The sequence below is a fragment of the Akebia trifoliata genome, chromosome 15 (genome assembly GCF_017979445.1).
Source record: "Akebia trifoliata isolate Shusen 1 chromosome 15, ASM1797944v1, whole genome shotgun sequence".
Classification (NCBI taxonomy): Eukaryota; Viridiplantae; Streptophyta; class Magnoliopsida; order Ranunculales; family Lardizabalaceae; genus Akebia; species Akebia trifoliata.
In genome coordinates this window covers 2,565,825-2,590,942 of record NC_141389.1, presented here as the reverse complement: position 1 = coordinate 2,590,942, position 25,118 = coordinate 2,565,825, and the positions used below count along the sequence as shown (strand labels likewise).

The 25,118-nt window shown below is 35.5% G+C and overlaps 2 protein-coding genes across 13 annotated transcripts in view; one reads left to right on the top strand and one right to left on the bottom strand.

Annotated features, from left to right (window-relative positions):
* LOC147383891 (uncharacterized) overlaps window positions 1-25,026 on the bottom strand; it is a 27,915-nt gene extending 2,889 nt beyond the window's left edge. For 2 of the 12 annotated variants that reach the window (XM_086425423.1, XM_086425422.1), the window contains exons 1-7: window positions 15,301-15,941; window positions 14,982-15,066; window positions 12,701-12,828; window positions 11,838-11,908; window positions 10,449-10,575; window positions 9,766-9,874; window positions 9,551-9,659 (exon numbers count right to left, since the gene is read on the bottom strand). In XM_086425423.1, the coding sequence (XP_086281549.1) occupies window positions 10,544-10,575; window positions 11,838-11,908; window positions 12,701-12,828; window positions 14,982-15,066; window positions 15,301-15,311 (327 nt within the window). In that variant the 5' untranslated portion in view covers window positions 15,312-15,941 and the 3' untranslated portion in view covers window positions 9,551-9,659; window positions 9,766-9,874; window positions 10,449-10,543. Of the gene's footprint in view, window positions 1-9,550; window positions 9,660-9,765; window positions 9,875-10,448; window positions 10,576-11,837; window positions 11,909-12,051; window positions 12,216-12,700; window positions 13,601-14,981; window positions 15,067-15,300; window positions 15,968-24,069 lie in introns of those variants that run through there. The other 10 variants (XR_015172558.1, XR_015172559.1, XR_015172556.1 and 7 more) reach the window with 10 other exon arrangements.
* On the top strand, window positions 823-3,635 carry LOC147383892 (calcium-dependent protein kinase 20-like). The gene is made up of 3 exons (XM_086425431.1): window positions 823-1,170; window positions 2,658-2,891; window positions 3,486-3,635. Exons 1-3 carry the CDS (start codon window positions 1,156-1,158, stop codon window positions 3,531-3,533), a joined length of 297 nt encoding a protein of 98 aa, XP_086281557.1. The 5' UTR covers window positions 823-1,155; the 3' UTR covers window positions 3,534-3,635.
* Window positions 25,027-25,118: the final 92 nt, after the last annotated feature.

Here is a 25,118-nt window from a genome sequence, read left to right as displayed (position 1 = left end):
ATGCATGTGTGGGTCAAAGATTGTACAACACCGACACTAGTATCAAGCATTGCAAGCATATTTCTACCATATGATAACATTAGTTATTTTCCTGTAACAATTTCCTTTTTTTTCAGAAAAATAATTTAACAAGCATGTTGTACCAAATTTTACAGCCAACCAAGTTCAACATATCATCAAAAATTATTTATATTATGAATACTCAAATAAGAACATAAATACATGAACCCTAAGTTTCAGAATCCAGATTTCAACAACAATTAAACTTCTAGATCTGGAAATATCTTGAAGAAAAACCTGAAATAAGTGGAACAAAATTACATCAATTAGTAGTCTCTTCAAGACAAAATCAAAATTCCGAATCGTTTTGAAACAACCGATTTTCTCAATTGCGGATCTCTAATACAAAAACTAATCCAAACAAGAATTCATGATACCCTAGGATCCGAATTCGAAATCAGAAAGACAAATCAACTAAATCAGATCTCTAAAATGAGTAAAAAAACGAACGAAATTGAAGAAGTTGTGAAATTATCAGAATTAGTAGAAGATTTAGGTTGCAGAGGTGTGGAAGGTTGGGATCCAATTCTAGGGTTTTCAGTGTTCTTGAAGGAATTATCGAGAGATCACTTTAAGGCTTCAGTTAACCCTAGATCTCATCTTCACTCCATCATTTTTAGTGTTGTGAGTTCAAAAGATCAAATACAGAGAGAGATCGATCAGATATAGAGCGAGATGTGATCGAGGGAGACAAAGAAAGAGAGAGAGAGAGAGAGAGAGAGAGAGAGAGAGGAAAAAATTGCAGAGAGAGGGAGTGCGAACCAGAGAGAGAGGGGACAAAACGCAGATGAGATATAGGGAAGAAAAGTTGCGCAGATTTCTCTGGATTTCGTGAGCCCTTGGCTGTCAAATTGAGCTTTTAAAATTCGTCGGGCGAAGCCCAACAATTTTTTTTTACAATTTTTACGATTTTCACGTAGTGGATGTTTCCTTTAAAAAGGATTTTGTATTTTACTTCAACAGGTTATCACTGAGCATTTGTCACAAGAGGAAGTTGCGGGCATAAAGGAGACGTTCGATGGTAAGATCACCGTTGGAGAGCTGAAAGTTGGACTGCATAAGATCGGCCATCAGATCCCTGATGCCGATGTTCGGATGTTAATGGAAGCTGTAAGGAACATTTTATACTCAACAAAAAAGATTTTTTTTAGAGATTGTATTGGCACACCAACTTTTACTTACAACACACTTATCCTTTTGAAATCAAATGGTTGTTTACATATAAATTGGTGTGTTATAAGTAAAAGTTTGTGCGTTAATAGAAGCTTTTTTTTTTTTTTTTCCTCTCACTCCCTTCTGCTTAGTGGCTTTTTATCTCATTTTAGTAGCTCGAGAGCATAACCGTGAGTCCGTGACTTTTATTCTATATTTCTGTTTTGAACTAGGGTGCCTTGCCCAACCCCGCAACCTCGAGCATGAAATGCTCAACCCGAACCCTAGTCAAGTTGGGTTAATTCATTCCTCATTAACACTAGGTAATTTAGTATTGGTAAGGGTTTATATAAAGATAAGTGGTGTGTAAAAGAACTTATAATTTACAATTATTTTTCCTAAAAATGTATTACAAAAGTTTATATACATATATAAGCAAATTTAAGATTAAAATTATAAGCAAATATTTCTATTAATAATCACAATTTTCAAGAAAATAAGAAACATTTAAAGTTGTAATATTTGTATGACAACATAAAATTACATTGAAAACAAAGCAATTATTTATCTAATGAAAATAATCATACATTAATTTTGATACATAGATAAGTAAAAGCATACATATTGAAATATGATCTATGAGTATGAAAGAAACCAAGATAAGACATATTTTTAAATTATAATTATATTAAGTTCAGGTTCAAGTTCGGGCAAATCGGGTTGGCCGATACCTGTGCCCACACACAACCCGATTTGAGTCGGGCATTTATTTTTTGTTGCTCAAACCCGATGTCGAACCCAAGCTAACTATGCCCAGACATGACCCAAGGTCGGATTCAACTCAACAGGTTCAGGTTTTGCCCGCCCAAGTTGCAGCCCTTTTTTGAATCTTATTCTTTTTTAATTAAGCATCTTTACTGACGGATAAGTTAATGATGATATCTAATATGTTTTTTTAAATTACTTGCTACAACGGCTTTCAAGGATAATGAACATGCAGTTTTAAGACCTTTGTTGGTATTTTTTAAGAGAATTGCCATTGGCACCCCAACGTTTACTTATTACACCCCAATTAAAAATTAAGAAAATAAGTGAATGGTTGAGAATAAGTAAGGTGCTAATGGAAACTCTCTCATTTTTATATATTTTTTGCTAGATTTCTATATTTTGAGTTTAGGATTTTATATGAGCCTAATCATAATTGTAAACAACTACTAAAATTGTTTCAACGAGTATTATAATGTTTTATAATGTTGAGATTATAGTTTGAACCAAACCTTTGTAACGTTTGAAGAGTGTGTTCTTAATCTATAATTGGGGTACGATAAATAATTTAAGAAATTGGGATGTAATAAGTAAAACTTGGGGTGCTAGTAGTAGCTCTCTTTTTCTTAACCAATGAACCTATTCGTTTATGGTGAAGTACTGAGTGCTGTCTTTTTCAGGCTGATGTAGATGGGAATGGAACTCTGTATTATGGAGAGTTCATTGCGGTTGCAATTCATCTTAGAAAGATGGGCAATGATGATGATCACCTTCACAAAGCCTTTGCATTCTTTGATCAAAATGAAAGCGGGTACATAGAAATCGATGAACTACGCGATATTTTTGCCGATGAGATGGACCCGAACAATGAGAACGTCAACAATGCTATTTTTTGCGATGTGGACACAGACAAGGTTAGTGTTATCTTCTATCTCTTGTTTGTGAGGTCGTTATGGAGATCATGTTGGACAATCGAACTGTACATACGGTTTCCATACAATGAAGATCATCTCGACTATAAATCAAAAGAGATTCTATTGCCACACTAACTTTTGCTAACGCCAGCCCAATTCATATGGAAAGAGAGTTGCTATTACCATGCCAACTTGTACTAATGCCACACCAATTTCTATGTAAATCACCAAAGAATTGCACATAGAAAGTTGGTGTGGCAATTAGTAACTCTCTATGTAAGTCACCAAAGAATTAGCACACATCTTAAGGTGGCGTTAGCAAAAGTTGGTGTGGCAATAGAAACTCTCTAAATCAATTATGCCCAGACATTCCTAATCTCATGAAAAGTTGACATAGAGTTAAACAATCTTGATTGCTCAATTAAACCGTTATTTTAGGCCAACTTTTCACATGATTTGTAGTGTTGGATTAATTTTTACCATTTTGATTCCAATGGTGAGGACAACTTGATGTATAGTTCAATTGTCCCCGATATCGAGCGTAAGAATATATCATCGTAACATACATAATGAGCCCATTCTTGTAATTTGCAGGATGGGCATATAAGCTACGAGGAGTTTACCGCAATGATGAAGGCGTGAACGGATTGGAGGAAAGCGTCAAGGCAATATTCACGAGAACAGTTCAATAGTCTCAGCTTGAAGTTAATGAAGGACGGATCTTTGCAAGTAAACCTATAGGGTTAGATGAAACACGGAAAAAAAAAAAAAACAAAAAACTAATTGTGAAAAAAAATCCTTTTATTTTTGTTGGTATTACAAAATTATTTCTTCTTCTTTCTTTCATTTTTCTTGTGTTTCGAACTATTAATTTAGTTTTTTTTTTTTCTGGTAAATTAGTAGGATTGGGTGAGGATGTCACATGTGTCTAAATGTTTATATCTTTATTTGTTTTAAGTGAGAATGCAGAAGAAAGAGTCAGAGAGAATTAAAAGGTTGGGGAGGTTTTGATTGTGATTGTAAATATTTCAATTTGGTTTACACTCCCTTTTGATCAAATATTTATCCTACTTTGTGTTTGTTGGATTAGTTCCTCTCTATTTAAAAAACCACCAAATTAATTTTGGTTTTAAAAAAGTTTTAATTTTGCTTAATTTAGCTAAATTTTCCTCTAAAAATAGCATAACCACTTCTAAAATTAGCTAAATCAACCCATAATGGACCATGCTCTTATATGAGTTTATAGTACAGTTTAATTCCGAAAACAAAAACTAAAATTACCGACTCAGACTCAGCATGGCAATTTAGTAATTTTTCAATTTTCATCACATGTTTTGGTAAATCGCCCACAAAATTAGGGACAATGACGATAAGGGCTCGTGTTTTCGAAAATATGGACCATCTAGGATTCACTTTCTAAAAATTTAGTCTAAGGACTTTTGAAGTAATTTTTTAAAAATACCAAAATTACCCTTTCAATGGCTTATTTAGTTATTTAAAACTATTTTTACATACTTTATGTTATGAAATTAAAAACTTACTTTAGTCGACTTATACACGAAAAATCAATTAATGATGATCATGATCATCCTCAATCATCCCCAACATAAAATTAATATAATTTTATTTATTTTAAATTATTCATAAACATTTTATATATTTTAAAATATTCACAAATATATTTTTTTAAATATTAGAAAACTATTTTTAATTATTCATATTTTTATATTTTTATTTGTGGGTTGACTAGTGAGTTTTTGAGTTGATTCACAGAGATTGAAGTGTTAAGACCTTACATTGGTCTACCTACACACCAAAAATCAAATTTAAAACATAAAGGTATCTCAAATATTCACCAAAAGGTGGACCTCTTAAACAATTCACAATTGCAATTTGTTGAAAGGGTAATTCTTACATTTTTTTAAAAAAATTATTTTAAAAAAATATTTTTAGATTAATGTTTATAGAGCGAGTCTTAGATGGACCATATTCTATAAAAAGGGGATTTTTTGATATATATATATATATATATATATATATATATATATATATATATAGGGTCCCGTTCGGCACCCTAAGTTTTACCACACACTTTAACAAACGCGTTTTGTCTTACATGGGTTAGAAGTTTCGGAATGAGCTGATTTTTGGTGAGGATGATCTCTATGATGAGGAGATCATCCTCACCAAAAATCAGCTCATTCCAAAACTTCTAACCCCATCAAAATTGATTTACAAAAAATGGACGGTCCATGATTTTTCAACGTGTAAACATGGGGCTAAACATTTCAGAATGGGCTGATTTTTGGGGAGGATGATCTTCTAATCATAGAGATCATCCTCACCAAAAATCAGCTCATTCCAAAACTTCTAACCCATGTAGGACAAAAAATGTTTGTTAAAGTGTGTGGTAAAACTTAGGGTGCTGAACATTTCCCATATATATATAGGGTCCCATTCAGCACCCTAAGCTTTACCACACACTTTAACAAACGTTTTTTGTCTTACATGGGTTAGAAGTTTTGGAACGGGCTGATTTTTGGTGAGGATGATCTCTATGGTGAGGAGATCATCCTCACCAAAAATCAGCTCATTCAAAAACTTCTAACCCCATCAAAAATGGTTTACAAAAAATGGACGGTCCACGATTTTTCAACTTGTAAACATGGGGCTAAACATTTCAGAATGGGCTGATTTTTGGGGAGAATGATCTTCTAATCATAGAGATCATCCTCACCAAAAATCAGCCCATTCCAAAACTTCTAACCCATGTAGGACAAAAAACGTTTGTTAAAGTGTGTGGTAAAACTTAGGGTGCCGAACGGGACCATATATATATCATCCTCACCAAAAATCAGCCCATTCCAAAACTTCTAACCCATGTAGGACAAAAAACGTTTGTTAAAGTGTGTGGTAAAACTTAGGGTGCTGAACATTTCCCATATATATATATAGGGTCCCGTTCGGCACCCTAAGTTTTACCACACACTTTAACAAATGCGTTTTGTCTTACATGGGTTAGAAGTTTCAGAATGAGCTGATTTTTGGTGAGGATGATCTCTATGGTGAGGAGATCATCCTCACCAAAAATCAGCTCATTCCAAAACTTCTAACCTCATCAAAATTGATTTACAAAAAATGGACGGTCCATGATTTTTCAACATGTAAACATGGGGCTAAACATTTCGGAATGGGCTGATTTTTGGGGAGTATGATCTTCTAATCATAGAGATCATCCTCACCAAAAATAAGCTCATTCCAAAACTTCTAACCCTTGTAGGACAAAAAACGTTTGTTAAAGTGTGTGGTAAAACTTAGGGTGCTGAACATTTCCCATATATATATATATATATATATATATATATATATATATATATATATATATATGGTCCCGTTCGGCACCCTAAGTTTTACCACATTTTAACAAACGCGTTTTGTCCTACATGGGTTAGAAGTTTCAGAATGGGCTGATTTTTGGTGAGGATGATCTCTATGGTGAGGAGATCATCCTCACCAAAAATCAGCTCATTCCAAAACTTCTAACCCCATCAAAAATGATTTACAAAAAATGGACGGTCCACGATTTTTCAACTTGTAAACATGGGGCTAAACATTTCGGAATGAGCTGATTTTTGGGGAGGATGATCTTCTAATCATAGAGATCATTCTCACCAAAAATCAGCCCATTCCAAAACTTCTAACCCATGTAGGACAAAAAATGTTTGTTAAAGTGTGTGGTAAAACTTAGGGTGCTGAACATTTCTCATATATATATACATATGTTCAAGAAACAGGCCTTAATAGTCAATGTCTCAAGTACCCCGAGCCCAGTCCTAGACTAAATATGATTGGGTTGGGGCTTGGTCTTGGGTTTTGTTGCACATCCAAGCCCAACCCATTTGCATCCCTGCTCATGCTTCTTTACTACAAGGCCATTTTGGACTATAAAGAAAAGATGTTAGTGTGGTGTTAGTAAAAGTTGGTGTGGCAATAGTAACCCTTATCTAAATTATTAAAGCTGCAAATTCATCTTAGCTGTGACTGTGTTGGTAAGGGCGAGTGGTTGTGCTCGCAAGTCAACGAAAAAAAATGGATGTAGTCATGTAGACAGTTCATGGACTATGGAGAAAAACATTGAAGAAATAAGGACTCCTCTCCTCTATGCGGCTTCCTTAGCGAAAGAAAAGGTTCAGTAAGTATAAATACTCCAACTTGTTCTTCATCATCCCATCCGATTTTCTGAGAAATTTTCTTTATCTGTCTTCAATCAAACATGACAATTCAAATACCTATTGGTTTCAAATTTGTTCCAACCGAGAAAGAACTGGTAGTCGATTATCTCCATCCAAAAATCTTTAAACGCTCGTTACCTTGTGATGATATTCGGTTGACCATGTAGCTTTTTTCGCTAATCATGATGCCTCACTCACGGGTGTTATACTCTACCTCTACTCTGTTCTTTACAGGCCTACAACTGGTATCAAAGCTAGGTTTGGTGATTTCAGCAAGCTAGGAGAGTTGTTGTTCAGCCGACTTTGTTGTGTTTCAATGGCTGAGAGAGCGTATTTTGTGCAAGCCTCTATTCCTCGTTTCGATGGTCACTATGACCATTGGAGTATGCTCATGGAGAATTTTCTGAGGTCAAAGGAGTATCGGAGCATTGTTGATCTGGTGTCGGTGAACCAGTAAATGCAGAAGCACTAGGAGCATTGACAAATGCTTAGAAAACTGAGTTAGAGCAGAGATGGCTGAAGGACTTGAAGGCTAAGAATTTTCTTTCTCAAACCATTGATTGGTCGATTTTGGAGACGATTCTAGCAAGAGATACTTCCAAAGAAATCTGGGATTCTATGAAAAAAAAAAGTATCATGGAACAGCCAAGGTGAAACGTGCGCATCTTCAAGCTCTTCATTCAGAATTTGAGACTCTTCGTATGAAATCTGGGGAGACCGCTTCTGGGTACTTCTTAAGAACGATGGTTATTGCAAACAAGATGCGTATTCATGGTGATAAAATGACAGATATTGTCATCATTGAGAAAGATTTTGCGGTCGATGACTCCAAAGTTTGAATATGTGATGTGTTCCATTGAAGAATCCAATGATTTGGATACCCTCTCCATCGATGAATTGGAGAGTTCTATAGTGGTTCATGAGTAGGGAATGAGCCAACATAAGATGTCCGAACAAGCCTTGTTCTCGAGCCATAAAAATTCTAAAGGGAGAGGTTTTGGTCGGGGACGAGGAAGAGGTGCTAGTCATGGCAATGGAGCTGGACGTGGCAGGGATAATCCCAATGTAGGAGTCCAGGAATCAAAATCCAGTAATAAGTCCAATATCAAGTGCTACGGGTGTCACAGGTATGACCATTACAATTCAACTTGTATGGCTAAGTTATATAAAGAGAAAGGAGAGAAGTCCAATTTCGCTGAAAAAGAAGAAGTTGCTCTTTTAATGGCTTATCATGCCGTAGAAGATAGTCATTTTAACATGTGGTACTTAGATAGTGGCTCAAGTAATCACATGTCTGGAGATAGATCCTTGTTTACAAATTTGGATGAAACCGCACTACAACATTTTTTATGTACAGTGACGGATTTTTCTGCTACTAAAGGGTATTTTTTCCGTCGGTAAAAGCTATTGCGGCTATGAGCAGCGGAACCAAGACCCGACGTTGTTGCCTCCGTCGCTAAATATAGCAGCGGATAACTTGTTCTGCTGTTGCAGGTAATATCTTTAGCTGCAGATATGAATATTCGCTGCAATAGGTCAATTTTTTCACAAATAAAATATAATACATATAATAGCGGATATTAAGATCCGTTGTAATAGGTCAATTTTTAACAAATAGAATACATATAGAAACGGATATTAATTTCCGCTGCAATAGGCCAATTTAAAAAAAAAATTAAAATAGAACAATTATAACGACGGATATTAATATCCGCTACAATAGATCATTTAAAAAAATAATAATAATAATACATATAGCAGCGGATATTAATATCCGCTGCAATAGGTCACACTTTTTGTTTAATATATATATATATACATTTAAACCTATGTCCTCCAACCTGCATACATTAAAAACAAATATACAATAAACACACCACTACACCTGCCACTACCACCAAAATCTACCAAAAATTCAATTCAATTCGCCTAAGCTAGAGCAGCAATCTGGAAGTGGCTTATGAGAAAATGATCAACACTGCTTGACTATAAACAAATCTATAACAAAAGCTGGAACACTAAGAATTCATAACATTTATCAGTATTATTTTGCACAACTTCGGGTGCTGGTGATACTCAAAGTTTTATGAAAATATTCTAACAGTAATAATGAAAAAATAAATTTTGAGTCATCATTCCAACATAAAGGAAATGACACATCAGGTAAAAGAAACTGAACAAACATAAAACGATGAAACTTCAAATTAGTGATGCAGGTGATGAATAAGAACCTGGCATGTCAAACTAGGCAATATTATAGAGGGATAATTAATATTAATTAAAAAAATATACATCAACAAAAATGAGAAATAAAAGCATATTTGATCTATGAATATTAGAACTATACTATGAATATTAGAATTTCACCTACCACTGATGAAATTGAACAACTAATAATCCAAACATCATTGAATATAAGAAACCAACCTGATAACGTGCCGCACAAGTGAGAAGTTTGACAATAGTAATAAATAAATCTTCATTTCTTGGTGTTTCCTCACATAATGTCATAAACGGAATACCTTAAATCTTAAATCTGAAAAACAACCAGTTGACAGTGAAATTAAATCAGAAATAGTTGGTTTAGACAATGGTATTTACACACTCAAGAAGATGGAATAAGCTCAAATATAATACTATACCTGCATCTCATCTAAAACAAGGCATACATCACCAAACAAATATGATTGTGCAATTTTCTACAATGATGCAGATCATAGAAAGAACTTTAGCAACTCCAACTTGTATTGCCTACATACACAACTCACATACCAATAAAATCAACATTTATAACAACATGAAATATGTATTATCAGTTCAATACGATAGGTCTTTGGATAAATTGAAATAGTTCATCCAGATTCATCATCTGCCTAGTTCTCTTCCAGAATTAGAACCACAATACATGTGTTTTGGTTTCAAATACGACTATAAAATAGAGTTAGCAATTGAAGGAACCCTCATAGTCCCAATCTAACTTTGTATATTCACAACATATTTTGCCTAATGGCATAAGATCATCAAAACATTATCGACTTATTCTACTATTCTTGCATCATTAATACCTTTGGCAAATTTTGACACCATAAGATCATTTATCGACTTATTTTACTATTGATAAATCATTGTTACAGATGATTTGATATTCATATTTGATCACATGGAGTTGTCCAAGTGACTAAAATTGCTTATGTGATGACCCAAATGGCTCCAAAGTGTTGAACTTTCAAAATTTTCAATTTCATTTTGAGGTATGGTATGCTTTATAACTACCGATAGAACATCAAACAAAAAAATTGACATAAAGACAAAGAAAGAAACTCACCTTGTATTTTTCTTCCTTCAGCCACCATCGGGGGGTAACCTCTTCCTTTTACACACTGAGCAGTCTCTCCACATCCTCAATGGCACTCTCCAACCTCAACTTCCATAACCGTCACCTGAGGATGAAACTGACATAAATATTGAAATAGGGGCATTTAGATAAATGATATGTCCTTATCCGAACTATCTAGGCTTAACGACATAAATTATGATCTGCCATTCAACTCTAATAAACTCATTTCTTATAAGTACAGTGACTATACTTTGACTTTACACTAAGATTTGATTTATTAAAATTTGAAATTCATTCTACCTGAAGATGTTTGTAAAATTTACCAATTTAGAGTTTGGAGAATATTGTCAAAATGGTGAGTACACAGACAAAAGTAGTACCAAAAGTGAAGCCCATTCACTAATGTTCTAAAAACACAATACAATTACATAAAACAAAAGAACAAATGGTGATTGACCCCTTGAATGGCCAAGGCATTAGCCATGTAGAAGGGTCGAACAAGCTCCCACCCAACAATAGGTGCTAGCATTTCCCTCCCTATGCGAAGGAGACATTGAAAAGTGGAATGTCCATTTTTTGTAAATCACTTTTGACGAGGTTAAAAGTTTCAGATTGAGATGATTTTTGGTGAGGATGATCTCCTCATCATAGAGATCATCCTCACCAAAAATCAACTCAATCCATAACTTTTAGCCCACATAAGACAAAACACATTGTAGATATATGAATACAAATATGTGTGTGTGTATATATATATATATATGGGAAATGTTCAACACCCTAATCTTTACCCTACACTTTAACAAACGTGTTTTGTCCTACATGGGTTAGAAGTTTTGGAATGGGCTGATTTTTGGTGAGGATGATCTTTATGATTAGAAGATCATCCTCACCAAAAATCAGCCCATTCCGAAATTTTTAGCCCCATGTTTACAAGTTGAAAAATCGTGGACCGTCCATTTTTTGTAAATCATTTTTGATGGGGTTAGAAGTTTTGGAATGAGCTGATTTTTGGTGAGGATGATCTCCTCACCATAGAGATCATCCTCACCAAAAATCAGCCCATTCCAAAACTTCTAACCTATGTAGGAAAAAACACGTTTGTTAAAGTGTAGGATAAAGCTTAGGGTGGGGAACGGGACCCTATATATATATGTCATTCATTGTTTGACATTTGTAAAGTTTTTTAAATAATGCAAAGTTTACCCAAACGCATCAAAGAAGCAACAATTACCATGAATTCTAAAGCACCTATTGAAATAAATAAAAATAAATAGCTCATACAAAATCAATAAAGATCGAACTGACATCACTCCAGTTCATCGAGTTTAACCTCGTATTGTTCACTGGTTAAGAGGATTTTTACACCAACCATACCTTTTTGCCACTTGGAATTTCCAACCAAGATCAGCCTTCCTGCATTGATCCATGCAGCACACTTGAACACCCTGTTCAGTGGGAAAAGAAAAAGAAATAAAAGACAACATAAAACAAAGGACCAGATAACGGGGGAAACTCTATTTGGGTTGGTCAAGATCAACGTAAATCTTAAAACGTCTGAATTAAATAGGGTGGAGTTATGCAAATATACCACTTAAGGGGTTTGTTTTCCAAGACAAGGTCGACACTTTGGCCTTTTTGTCTAAGAATGGTCGTGACCATTGCAGCTGCCCCTTGGAGCTCTTGGTCCAATGGGCAAACTATATTCTCTACTTGTGGACTTAGCTCAGGTAGAAGCCCCTTTTCCTAGAGCAACTGAAACAAAACCATACACCATCATCATTCATCAAGCAGAAACTGAATTTTGAATAGAATAATGATTTTCTGACACCCCTGACGTTACATGTGCTATAACCATAGGTTCTTTTTTTCCCGGGATACACAACTGCACATATTTATGGGGAGGTACAGTTGTGTATCCTGAGGGGGGAAATCTATGGTTCTAGCCCATGCCACGTCGGGGGGCTTTTGTGAGAGGGGGCGTCGGAATATCACGACTCCTTAGAATAAACTGCGGAAATTTGAAACTGAAGACAACAAGGTCACATATGAAAATCCCAAAACATTAGAAAATTCTTTTTGAAGTACTTTAAAGAAATAAGAATTCCACGAATTTTTTTTTTTTAAGATTCCATACAGGGCCTAATATATTAAAATTTAAATCAATGACAGTATTCACTCTATCCCGAAAAAATTTCAGCCATTAATGGAAGAATAGGTATGAGGTGTTATATTCTTACTTCAAGTATGACATCATCTCCAAAACCAAAGCCACAAGCAGGAATATCATCACCTCCAAATGTAGAGAGGAGCCGATCATATCGCCCACCACCACAAATGGCTCATAACTTTCCTTCTCTGTCAAATCCTTGAACAAATAAAATTATATATTTACGAAGGAATTGAAAAAATAGTGGATGCTCTCCTCCTTCCTTCCCTATTATCATTTTTTTCTGAATGTTACAATAACTTTTACAAACAGAATTATATCTGTGGTCAACCATGACCACAGTAATAGATTTCTGGCCCTCAAGATCTAACCTCAAAAACAATTCCAGTGTAATAGGCGAGGCCCCTGACAACAAATGCATCAAATTGAATCCATTTAGAATAACCAAAATTTTCAACTAGTGAAACTAGCAGTTTCATATTCATGACCTGTTTTTCTTGAAATAAGTTGTGTCATGTTTCCCATACCAATGTCTATATTGGTATGCATAAATGGGCATCTTAACAATCACCACTCGATTACTTCAAAAGAAAATTTCAGGCAACTTGAAAAAAAGAAAGTTCAACATTATGACGAAAGTATATTAGGAAGCCCTTCTTCATATAGGCATCGTAGTGGAAAGAGCGTGCCCAACTTCTAGGCATTAAACAAAACTATTTGCATAAGGCCTCGTTATATATCTAAAGTTCTCTAACTGATTTATTTTATAGATTTTATCTCTAATTGCTAGTAGCCAAAAATAAAACAGTACATCACCTTTATAGCTTCTCTATCAAGGATTTATAACAGCAAACCTTCTAACTGGGACAATGACTTGACAGACAGAACTTGAAGTAATTCCCCAATAGCTTCTTCTGATATTCCAACTGATCTTAGCTCTCTTCATTTCATCCAAGGGAATCTTTTCCATCTATTTCCAGTTCAATGATACACATAAAAAAATGGAGAAGTACTAGTTTACTGAAACGGTAATTAAAAAAGTAGCCGAGGAATTTGAGATACGATGAGATAGAGTGAGACAATGCATTTTTACAACATTAAAGACAATCCATTACTTGAAATCTGGAAAAGACTCGTGAAAAACTTATAAGATTTGGCAACTTATATAGGCATTCTTTCCTTGTATTAGAGTTTATACAAGGGGGATGCCATGAATTTTTCTCCGTTAATATTTACAAGCAGCAAAAGAATCAAAACCGTTGGGTAGAAAGTCAGCTATCTAAAAGACCTTTATTTTTCCCAGTATGCATGTCTATTTAAACATGCAACCTCCAAGGTATGGAAGTCATTCCAATTGTAGTTAGCAGATCAATTACAAATTCAGAACTACAAATTGAATATTTATACCATGATCCATGAACCGGTAAGCTTGAATCCCGTATCACGTTAATCAACCTTATCTACAAAAAAAATAAGAAGCTAGGTCCAGGACATGTTGGAGCATATTCCGAGAATAGATATCCCAAGAAGGGATGAGTTGGACCAGTCAAAATTAGGTTCAACCAACTCATATACAGAGTAGGGAGAGCTCCGAATAGATTCAACAAGCTTCTTAAAATGGGAAACAACATTGTAAAAATGGTCAACCTCATTTTGTCTTTGAAACCATCAAATCGTGTAAATAATTATCAAAGATTAGAGAAGCCAATCAAGATTGGAGGCCAAGGCATCCGAAAAGATAACCAGACTCTTTCAATCCAAACTAGTGCCAGTGACAATTCCCCACAAATATTGGGGGGAAAATAGAACAGCAAAACAAAAATGATGGGTTTCAACTTAAGAAAAAAAATATACCTCTACAAGGAGAAACTAAACTCCTATTTAGTGAAAATCCTTTGTAGGAGGGGGGACTACATCAGATCTTGATTCCAAAGCTATTTAGTGAAAACCTCACAGATTTTCTTGAAGTTTGAGTAATAACGGATGGCCGAAAATAAAGTAAAAGCTACATTAAGTGCCATTTTCACCAAAATTCCAACCATCTTTAGAAAGATTCACACTTCTCTAAGAACTTCAATAATTTCAAAAAATTTACTAAATCCAAAATCAAGTTGTTGGCCAAAAAAAGAAAACCTTTTTTACAGAGTTAAATTATTGTCAGCCAAAAAATTTATTAAATTCAAAATCAAATTGTTGGCCAAAAAAAAAGAGTTAGATTAATCAGCCTCAATGTTAATAATTCGCTCACTGTGGCGAATTCCGTCATTCTAAATATGCCCTAATTGATAAATTTTGCAAAGAATTACTAGTAAGAAAAAAAAATTAAATTAAATTAGAAGTTGAGATCTTACTTCAATCCTAGACATTCCATCACCCAAGAAAGCGCAGGCGTTCTTCACATGGGCAATGTAGTAAGTATCGCACAAACCACATTGACTGACCAAGAAATGAAGTAGAGTGAGATAAAATACAGAAAATTACAAGTAAAAAAGAAGGGGGTTTTGGATTGGAAGCTTTATTAAAGAGGAAGAGGTCTTTAGTAGGATAAGTGCCTCCTGGAGGAATGGGTTTTGATTGTTTTCTCCATTCTTCTCTTAGCTTAGCTGTGTAAAGGTTTTATAGAAATATCAGAGAGATAAAGAGAGAGATGATTTATGGATGAAAGATTACCTTGTGACCATGACGCAAATATAGAGGAGAAGGCGAGAGGGAAAGAAGAGAGCTTGGCGAGGGACAAAGCCATGGAAGCACAGAGAGAGAAATAGAGACTCTGTGGCTGAAACTTAACAAATTTGCCGGAGAAATCACCGTTTATAGCCTCTGTTCTTGGAGAGAGAGAGTGAAAGAGACGAAGGAATGAGGGGCAAAATGAGAGGGAAGAGGGAAAAATCGCGGGCTTTCTTTTCTCTTTTTTCTGTATTTTTTACCGGCGGAATTTTTTTTTCCGCTGTCATTTGTAAATAAATGGAGCGTGAAGTGACAGATAAAATCATCTGCTGCTAAAAAACAATGTATAGTTGGTGATGCAGGGCTCCTTATAACAACGGATAAAATGATCCGTTATAAAATATATATCATATTATAATGGTAGATAAAATAATCCGTTGCAGAAAATGTATTATACTATGCTATGCCTAAGTCCCTATAGCGACGGATAAAATGATCCACTATAAAAAATACTCTCTTATAGCGACGGATAAAATAATCCGTTGCAGAAAATTTACCATATGCGTTATGCCTGATCTCTATAGCGACGGATAAAATGATCCGCTGCAAAAAATTGTATCATACTACGTTGTGCCTAGGTCTCTATAACGGCGGATAAAATAATCCGCTACGAAAATATTGTCCTATAACGGCGGACAAAATAATCCATTGCAGAAAATGTATCATATGCGCTATGCCTTATCTTTATAGCAGCGGATAAAATGATCCGCTGCAGAAAATGTACCATACTATGTTATGCCTGGGTCCCTATAACGGTGGATAAAATGATCCGCTGCAAAAAATGTACCATACTGTCCTATAGTGGCGGATAAAATTAGCCACTGTAGAAAATGTATTGTACTACACTATGCTGGGTCCTTATAGCGACGGATAAAAATGATCCGCTGAAAAAAATATATCATACTGCAACTGAAATAGTCTTCCGCTGCTATAAATCGATGCTATATATCGAAAATGTTGTAGTGCCGTTCGAACTTCTATAAAGTTTGGAGATCATTCAAAGGTTTCAATTATGGGATTTGGTGATGTGAAACTCCAGGTTAAAGATCACAGTACTCAAACTATCTCGAGTGTTTTCTATGTCCTAAATTTGAAGAGCAACTTGCTTAGTATTGGTCAGCTTCAAGAGGATGGGTATGCTTTCATCATTAAGACTGGCCTTTGTCGGATTGAAGATCCACAAGAACGCCTTCTTGCCCAGGTCTGTATCACTAAGAATTGTTTGATTCCCTTGCATTTAGACTCTGATGATCTTCCATGTCTTGCTAGAATCGTCAATGATTATTCTTGGTTATGGCATCTACGATATGGTCATCTTAGCTTCAATTCCTTGAAGCTTCTTTATCACAAAGGCATGGTGAAAGGCTTTCCAAAGATAGACCACCATCCAGCATTGTGTGAAGACTGTGTTGTTAGTAAACAACACCGTGATAAGTTTTCGAAAGGGAAAGTATGGAGAGCAAAAAGGTCTTTGGAGCTAATTCATATCGACATCTGTGGCCCGATTACTCTTCAGTCCAATGGTAAAAATCGATACTTCATCACTTTCATTGATGATTTTACGCGAAAAACGTGGGTATATTTCTTGTAGGCAAAATCGGAAGCTTTGTCTATCTTTAAGACATTTAAAGCCCTTGTAAAAAAGGAGGTTGGATTGCCAATCAAAATTCTCAGATCAGACCGCAAAGGAGAACATACCTCACATGCCTTCAAGAGCTTTTGTGCACAACATGGCATTCGTAGACAGCTCACGGCGTCTTACACCTCTCAGCAGAATGGGGTAGCCGAGCGGAAAAATTGCAACATCCTCAACATGGTGTGTAGTATGTTGCGGATATCAAAACTTCCAAAAACTTTTTGGCCTGAAGCTGTGTTATGGAGTGTTCGTTTATTGAACGTATGTTCTACTAAGGCTGTAAGGAATATGACTCCACAAGAAGCATGGAACAGAAGGAAGCTTAGCGTTGCTGACTTACGAGTATTCGAGTGTATTGCTTACGCCCATATTCCAGATGAGAAGCGGAAAAAGCTCGATGACAAGAGTGAGAAATGCATTTTTCTTGGCATTAGTGAACACTCTAAAGCTTATAAGCTGTACAGTCCCATTAATCGGAAGTGTATCGTCAACCGAGATGTCATTTTTGATGAAACGCATATGTGGCCTTGGAATATTACTTCTTCGGGGCAGCAAATACTTGCTGATTTTGATGTGGATGAAGGTGAAAGCTCTATTACAGCCATTGGTAATGATCTCCATATTTCTGAGGAGTTGCAACCCCAAAGCCTTACTACAGCCAACCCTCAAAGCAATTCAAGTGCTTCTGATACAGATCAGCTCTCAAATCCATCTTCGTCTTTGCAAAGCTTCCCTAGAATTGAGGACCAAACTCCAAGTGAACAGCAACCTTGCCCTCAGCATACCAAGCGTCAACCATCATGGCTTCAGGACTATAGAGTGTCAAAATTTGCTGAAATAGATTTGGTTGACCATGTAGCCTTCTTCGCTAATCATGATGCCTCACTCACAGGTGTTATACTCTACCTCTACTCTGTTCTTTATAGGCCTACAATTATCCCTATAAAGAATATCTACGAACTTAACCCTAAGAAGCTTTCTAGTATGTTCTTATATTGATGGGTTTGTTAGTTGGTTATCATTGTTTTTAAACAAGTGTGTTAACTATAATATTTTACAATTCTGACTCTACCCGTCTGTGTTGGGAACTTTGATTTAAAATGAAAATAAGAACAAAAACACAACAAGCTGGATTGAATGACTCCGTTTTATTAACAATAACTTTGGCTTAAATAGCCATTCAATACAGATCTTAACAGAAACGAGAAAGCAGCCCACTTAAAGGAAATAAAGCCAAGTGGTAACAGAAACTTGGAACAATTCAAATACAAGTAGATATCCCTAAAGACTAGGACTTATTCTAACAAAAATAACTGCAGTAAACTCATTTATTCCCTCCTTTAAACTAAATGTTGTGAAGCAATTAGTTTATATCAGAAATTTCACATACTCCCAGCAGCTTTCGAAGCTTTTGTAAAACTTCAAGCTTCAATGGTTTGGTCATTATGTCCGCCACCTGATCCCAACTCCCACAATGAACTAATTCAATTGTACCCTCCATAGTAAGATTCCTTAAGAAATGAAACCTCACATCAATATGCTTGTTACGACCATGCATAACTGGATTTTTAGACAACTTGATGGTTGAACTATTGTCACACATCATAGTAGTACAACCTCCATCAGAATGTCCAAGCTCTTTTAAAATTCTCTTCATCCAGACTCCTTGACAAGCACAGACTATAGCTGCCACAAACTCAGCTTCTGTGGTTGATAAAGTCACAATAGGTTGCTTTTGTGAACACCATGAAATAGCACTTGAACTCATTAAAAACATGTAACTAGATGTACTCTTCCTGTCTTCCATATCTCTGGCATAGTTGCTATCCGTAAACGCCAACAACACATCATCTCCTTCTTTCATATAATGAATTCCATAGTTCACAATCCCTTTTAAGTATCGAAGTGCTCTCTTAGCTGCCTGTAGATGAATCTCCATTGGTTTTGCCATATATCTACTTATGAGACAAATAACGAACATCATGTCAGGTCTCGTGGCAGTGAGATACATTAAACTACCCACCAACTGCTTGTAGTACGTCTCATCAACAAAGTCTCCATTTCCGTCTTTGCTCATTTTGGAACCTGGAACTATTGGACTGCCCACCAAATTACTTTCCATCATACCAAACCTTCTTAAAACCTCCAATGCATATTTCCTTTGGCATATATAAATATCATCAGAGTTTTGTAGCACCTCGATCCCAAGAAAAAATCTCATCTTCCCCAAGTTAGACATATCAAACTCTCTTAACATAGAGCTTTTAAATTCAGACATCATAACTTCATCATTACCAGTAAAAATTAAATCATCAACATAAATCATATGTTGAAACCCATTGGTTGATGGATGAATACGAACTAATTGACAAGAAGAAGGTAATTATTAACCATTGCTCTATATATTCTTTTTGATTCATCTGAGTAGGTAAAATTATTTTTATATTATATTATATATTATATAGAACACAAAATCTTAATTGCTTCTTTCATTCTTAATTTTGTTTTTTATTTTAATTTTAGGAAGGGCAGTTGGAGGAGGACTAGGTTATATGTATGATTCGAAAGAGCAAATCTAAATCAGAAAAACGTACTCCATCATCAATTAATGGAAATATCCCTTTCGTCAAGGATGAAGACCAGGGCAGCTTTGGAAACATCGTCCAGGGACCAACCTTCTCTCTTCCCCAGTACAGTTCCCCAGAGTTCAATGATGTTTTGTCAATGGATGAAGGCTCGGGCAGCTCCGGAAATGTCGTCCTTTGAGGACCACCCATCTCTCCTCCCATGTACAATTACCAAGAGTTCAATAATGTTTTGCCAAATTATGATTATGATTTTTCCAAAAAATTCAGCCCGTTGGTTGATTGGCAAGGGATGTCCGTCCATGGCAACTCCAAAGATGACTGGCCTCATTACTACCCCGACCTATTCACAAGTGATTGATAATTATCAACCAATGACATCAATTAATAAGCCAGTCCTTTTGTCTCTATCATGATTAGCCGATTCCTGTGATTGGTTTGATGGGTTTACTTGGTCATAGGATAAATGTCAATATCATCCTCACATGCAAGAAGTAAGTGTTGAGTTTTGTCGCTCCCCATTTGTTTATTTTGTAGGCATTATGCTCGTAGCTTTGGTTTCTTTTATGGCAAATTTACCAAAACATGCATCACATATCAGACTATTTACCAAAATGGTAAAGTGTAGCCACTTTATTGTATGAAATTTGTGACTTTAACCACGTTTCAGTTCTTGTCTTCATCACGTACATACATCTGATTCTATATATTAGTGGGGTGTAAATCATATTGGTCTTCTGTTTCTTTTTTTTTTTTTCTTTTTTATATATATAAAAGGAAGGGGATAGCACACATGCACTTGTATATATCTAACATGCAGGTTGGCTTAGTATGGAGATCGATTTTGTGGCAGACCTCGATATCTAATTTTTAGCAAGATCATTCACCAACAAATCATAGAAATAATGAAAAAATAACGAAAAAGAGAGAACATAAAATATTTTTTACGTGGTTCAGCAAATGTGCCTACGTCCACAGGCTCAGGGAATTATTTCACTATAATCTCGTGGTTACATAGTTTCCTCTCCCTCTTCCTATACCTTCTTCTCTATTTTTCCCCTCTCCCCCCTCTCTTCTTTACAATGGCCTCCAAGCCTTTAAATAGAGAAACCCTAATTAGAGTCTTAACCCTAATTAATTACAATTGATCACATTGTCCCTTATCCAAAATATCAATTACATAAAAAAAAGGGGGAATAATCCTTTTAAATTAGGATTCTTCCTTAATAAACTAGAATACTTTTCAAATAATACCATGTGTCTGCCTTGGGATGTGTGTTTATAGTGTAGATGAACAATCCGAATGAAAAACAATTTTGTCCCTCCACACTTACATTTATGACTAAGTGGGTCCTTGAGAATCTTATAAATCTGGACATATTGATAAGGATACCTTCGATGAACCAATTGCATTTGACTTTGAATCATTCTGTGCGGGGCGGATTTACAGTGGGGGCACTTGCCCCCACAAGAATTTTCAAAGTCTATATAAATTAGTGAGATATTGCAACAAATTTTAGTGGTGGGTAAAAAAATCTACCACTATTGCCCCCACAATTTTTTTTTCCAATCTTAGTTACCCCAACAATTTTTTTTTCACTCTTAGTTGTCCCCACAAAAAAAAATTCTACACTTGGTTGCCCCCACACAAGCAAAATCCTGGCTCCTTCCCTGATTGTGTGGTTCGAAATCGACTGTATGTAAACATACAAATTGAATTATGTCGTTTGTGTTCAAGGTGACATTTGAGTTCATTTGATATTTGACCATGCTCGGGACAATGTTTGAATATTTTGATTAATTTTTATTTGATCAATATGACGATATTCATGCGTGTGATAATATTTATCCAACTCAGTGATTATTTAAGCATATGATAATGTTTAAAAGATTTGGTAATTATTTATGCTAGTGTTGTTATTGGATCAATTTGTAAACCATTTGTACATAAGGTTAATCTAATCCGGTTGGTAATTATTTATACATGTAATGGTATTAATTAAATTTGGTAATTGTTCATGCATATGATGTTATTAGACCAACTTGGAAATTATTTTTCTTGAGATAGATCTTCCCCGATTTGGTAATTTTTTTTTTTTGATACAATATTTAACCAACTTGGTAACTTATTCGAGCATTTGGTATTTGAATTGACTTAATAATTACTTGCGCTTACAATGAGGAAATTTCAAGTTAATTTGGACAAGGTGTGACAAATTGGGTTGAGAAAATTAATTTCTCAAGGTCAATAAATCATAAAAAAATGCATTTATGATATGGGCACACCAACATTAAAATCTTTGGGGTGTTTACAATATCTGCACATTATTTTTAAGTCTAAAAACACCATTTTTAAGTCATTTCAGCATTAGTGTATTTTTTTTTTACAGGGTGTATAGTATTTCTGCTTACTACACACCACAACAATAATGCAACAAGGTAGCCCATTTTGACAAGAGATTCGAAGTCACAATTTTTGTAATTAATTCTCAAGAATTATACATAAAATAATAATGATGATTGGACATTAGCATTGGCCTTAGTCTTCTTCTCTTGTCCCTAGGATAGTCTTCGATCATAGTAGAAACCGATCATCTCGATCGGGCGGATTCGATGCCTAACACCTTCCAAAACCCATAACTTCACTCCTTACCCCAGTTGCTTACCCGATGACCATTCTTGATCCATTTGGAGTTATTTTGGATCCTAGATCTAAACTAGGTGACGACTCTCATTTTCAAAAAATGGGCCATTCATACCACCAAATACTTTTTATTTATAGTAACAATAAGTCATTTAGTAGAATCATAGTAGTTCTTGGTGAAGATTTTTGACAAATCTTGCCAATTATACTAATAGGGGTTCAGGAACAAATTATCACTACATCATTTAGATGATATTTGATTTGGAAACATGTTCAGATTTCATCTTTCTTGCAAAATATGCATTTGAACAATGACAATACTGAAAATCTTACTTTCACGAATTTCTTGATAGAGGTAATATTTATGTTTTCAATAAATATTTCTTATGTAAATTATGTTGTAAAAATTAGAATGATAATTTTACCTTTAGTATTTTATTTCGATTGGAAAAACACTTGAAGAATTGAAATCGTCTCGACCCGTTTTCCACCAAATTGACGAATAAGGGTTCGATTGGTAAATTGGGGACTTTTGAGAAATGGGAGTCGCCACCTAGTTTAGGTCTAGGAATCATAAATGACTTCGAATGGATCGGGTCAGTCCACGAATCAGAAAAATGGGTAAGGGGTCAGATTATGAGTTTCGAAAGGTGTTAGGCATCGAACCCGTCCGTTCGAGATGATCGGTCTCTACTACAGTACAAACTATCCAACGGTCGACGGGTAGAGACTAAAGTCAAGATTATAGTCCAATCATCATCAAATTATATCGCATATGCTAAACGAATCTTAAGGCTAATATTCCCCAAATATCGTATAATTTCTCGAATTCCACATGAAAATGAAAATATTTGAAAAAACCTTAATTCCGACCTATGCTCCAAAGTCCACATGGCAACATTTCAATTACAAATCCAAATATGTGAAGATTTTCCTAATTGACTAAAATAGGGATTTGTGAAAACTTCTAAAATGGAAAGTTGGGGAATATGAAATTTCTAATTTGGAAATTCATAAAATTTCTAAACTAGCAATTAGAAATTCCCTAAATTGAGAGTTTAGAAAAATATAAAAAGCTTCCGAATTGAAAACTTGGAAAAATAAACTTCTCAAAATGGAAATTTCCAAATATAATGAGTTCCAAATTAGAAGTCTATAAAAATGATTTCCAAAATAGAAAATTACCACATATGATAAATTTAGAAATTAGGATTTCACGAATACGATTTTTTCCAAAATGGAAAGTTATGAGCAAGGATTTTTTCAGGATAGACATTCTGAACATGGGGTTTTCAAATTTGGTAACTCACAAATATGAATTTTCTAAAAGAACTATGAGCATGCAATTTTCACTTTTATTTTGAAAAACAAAGGATCGCTACGAGTGCCTCGTGCCAATTGTATGGAAAGAATCAACCTTGAACCCCCACATACACTATAAATCAGTGAGTTAACTCAACTCATTTTATTAAAAATATCCGACTTTAAACTCCTAATGCACAAACAAATCAGTGAGTTAACTCATGGGGCAATTTTATTAAAAAGAAAATTGATTTCAAACCCATATGCGCACACAAATCAGTGAGTTAACTCATGTGGCAACTTAATAAAAAAATCAATTTTAAACTTCTAATGAGCACAAATCAGCGAGTTAACTCAATACCCATTTTATCAAAACAAGTCAATTTTAGATTTCTAACGCACACAAATCAGTGAGTCCATTCACGCAAATGCTCGTATTAACGCTCATCAAGAACATCCACGCATGAGATAACGATCAAAGGAGAATAAGAAAAGAAAGAAAAAAAAAAAATAAAGAAATAAAATAAACTATTAAATACACTTACCACGTGCAAGAATCTGGTTACTCGGAATCCATTCAGAATTACTCGACTGCTCGCTGCCAAAGTATGTGAGAAAGACGAGATTGCGTGAGGGAGATGATGGCAGCGTGGCTGCTGAGTCGTGCACACTATAGAGACGAAGAAGAAGAAACTCAAAGAGATGAGGATCTGGCGGTTATGAAGGTGGGGCTGTTGTTAGTATTGTGCTGCTCCATTTTTCGACAATGAGAGAAAAGGCTGAGAAGGTCAGTGGCATGGCTGATGAGGCTGCTGATGGAGGCTATGTTGCAAGGATAAGGAGCAATGATTGGGGTTGATTTTAGACTGACTCGGGGCTGCCAATGGAGGGCGTTCGGGGCATCAAAGAGAGCAAAAATAGGGGGTATTGGCTGTGTTGGAGCAGAAGAGGACAGCTTAAGAGGCTGTTACAGTGAGGCCGTCGATGTAGCTGTTACGGGTTACTATAATGGCTGTAATGGAGTGGGGGCTTGGGTATTGTAATGAAGGCTGCAGGTGGAGGTCGTTTGGTGTTGAAGAAGGGCTAAAACGAAGAATAAAATGTGATGGTAGGGGATGGTTTTAATGGTATATGGGCAAAGGAGATAGAAGGTTGTATTCAATTGGGTGATGAAGACAACATCAATGGCAGTCATGGTGGCTGTCAAAGAGGAGAAGATGATGGCACGATTGGTGCTGTAATGAAGTTTTTGGAGGAGAAGATGGCTGCACATGAACGTGGCTGCTGCAATTCTAATGGAGAGGTGAGTGAAGGTGAAGGCTAGTTGTATGGAAGAGTAGGAGATGTGGGGGTGTTGTGAAGTGTTGAAAAGAGCGTAAAGGGTGTTGAGTTGATGAAGAAACAAGAAGAGGATGGTGGGGGCAGAGTTGCAGCAAGGGCTGCAATGGAGTGGATGGCTTGGGCGTTGCAGCAAGGGGTGCAATAGAGTTTGACGAATGTGATTTTGAATTCCAATGGAGAGAAGCAAACAGGGCAGCGGATTATCTAGCTAAATTGGGGGTTGTTTCGAATGGTTTTTTTATAATTCAGGATA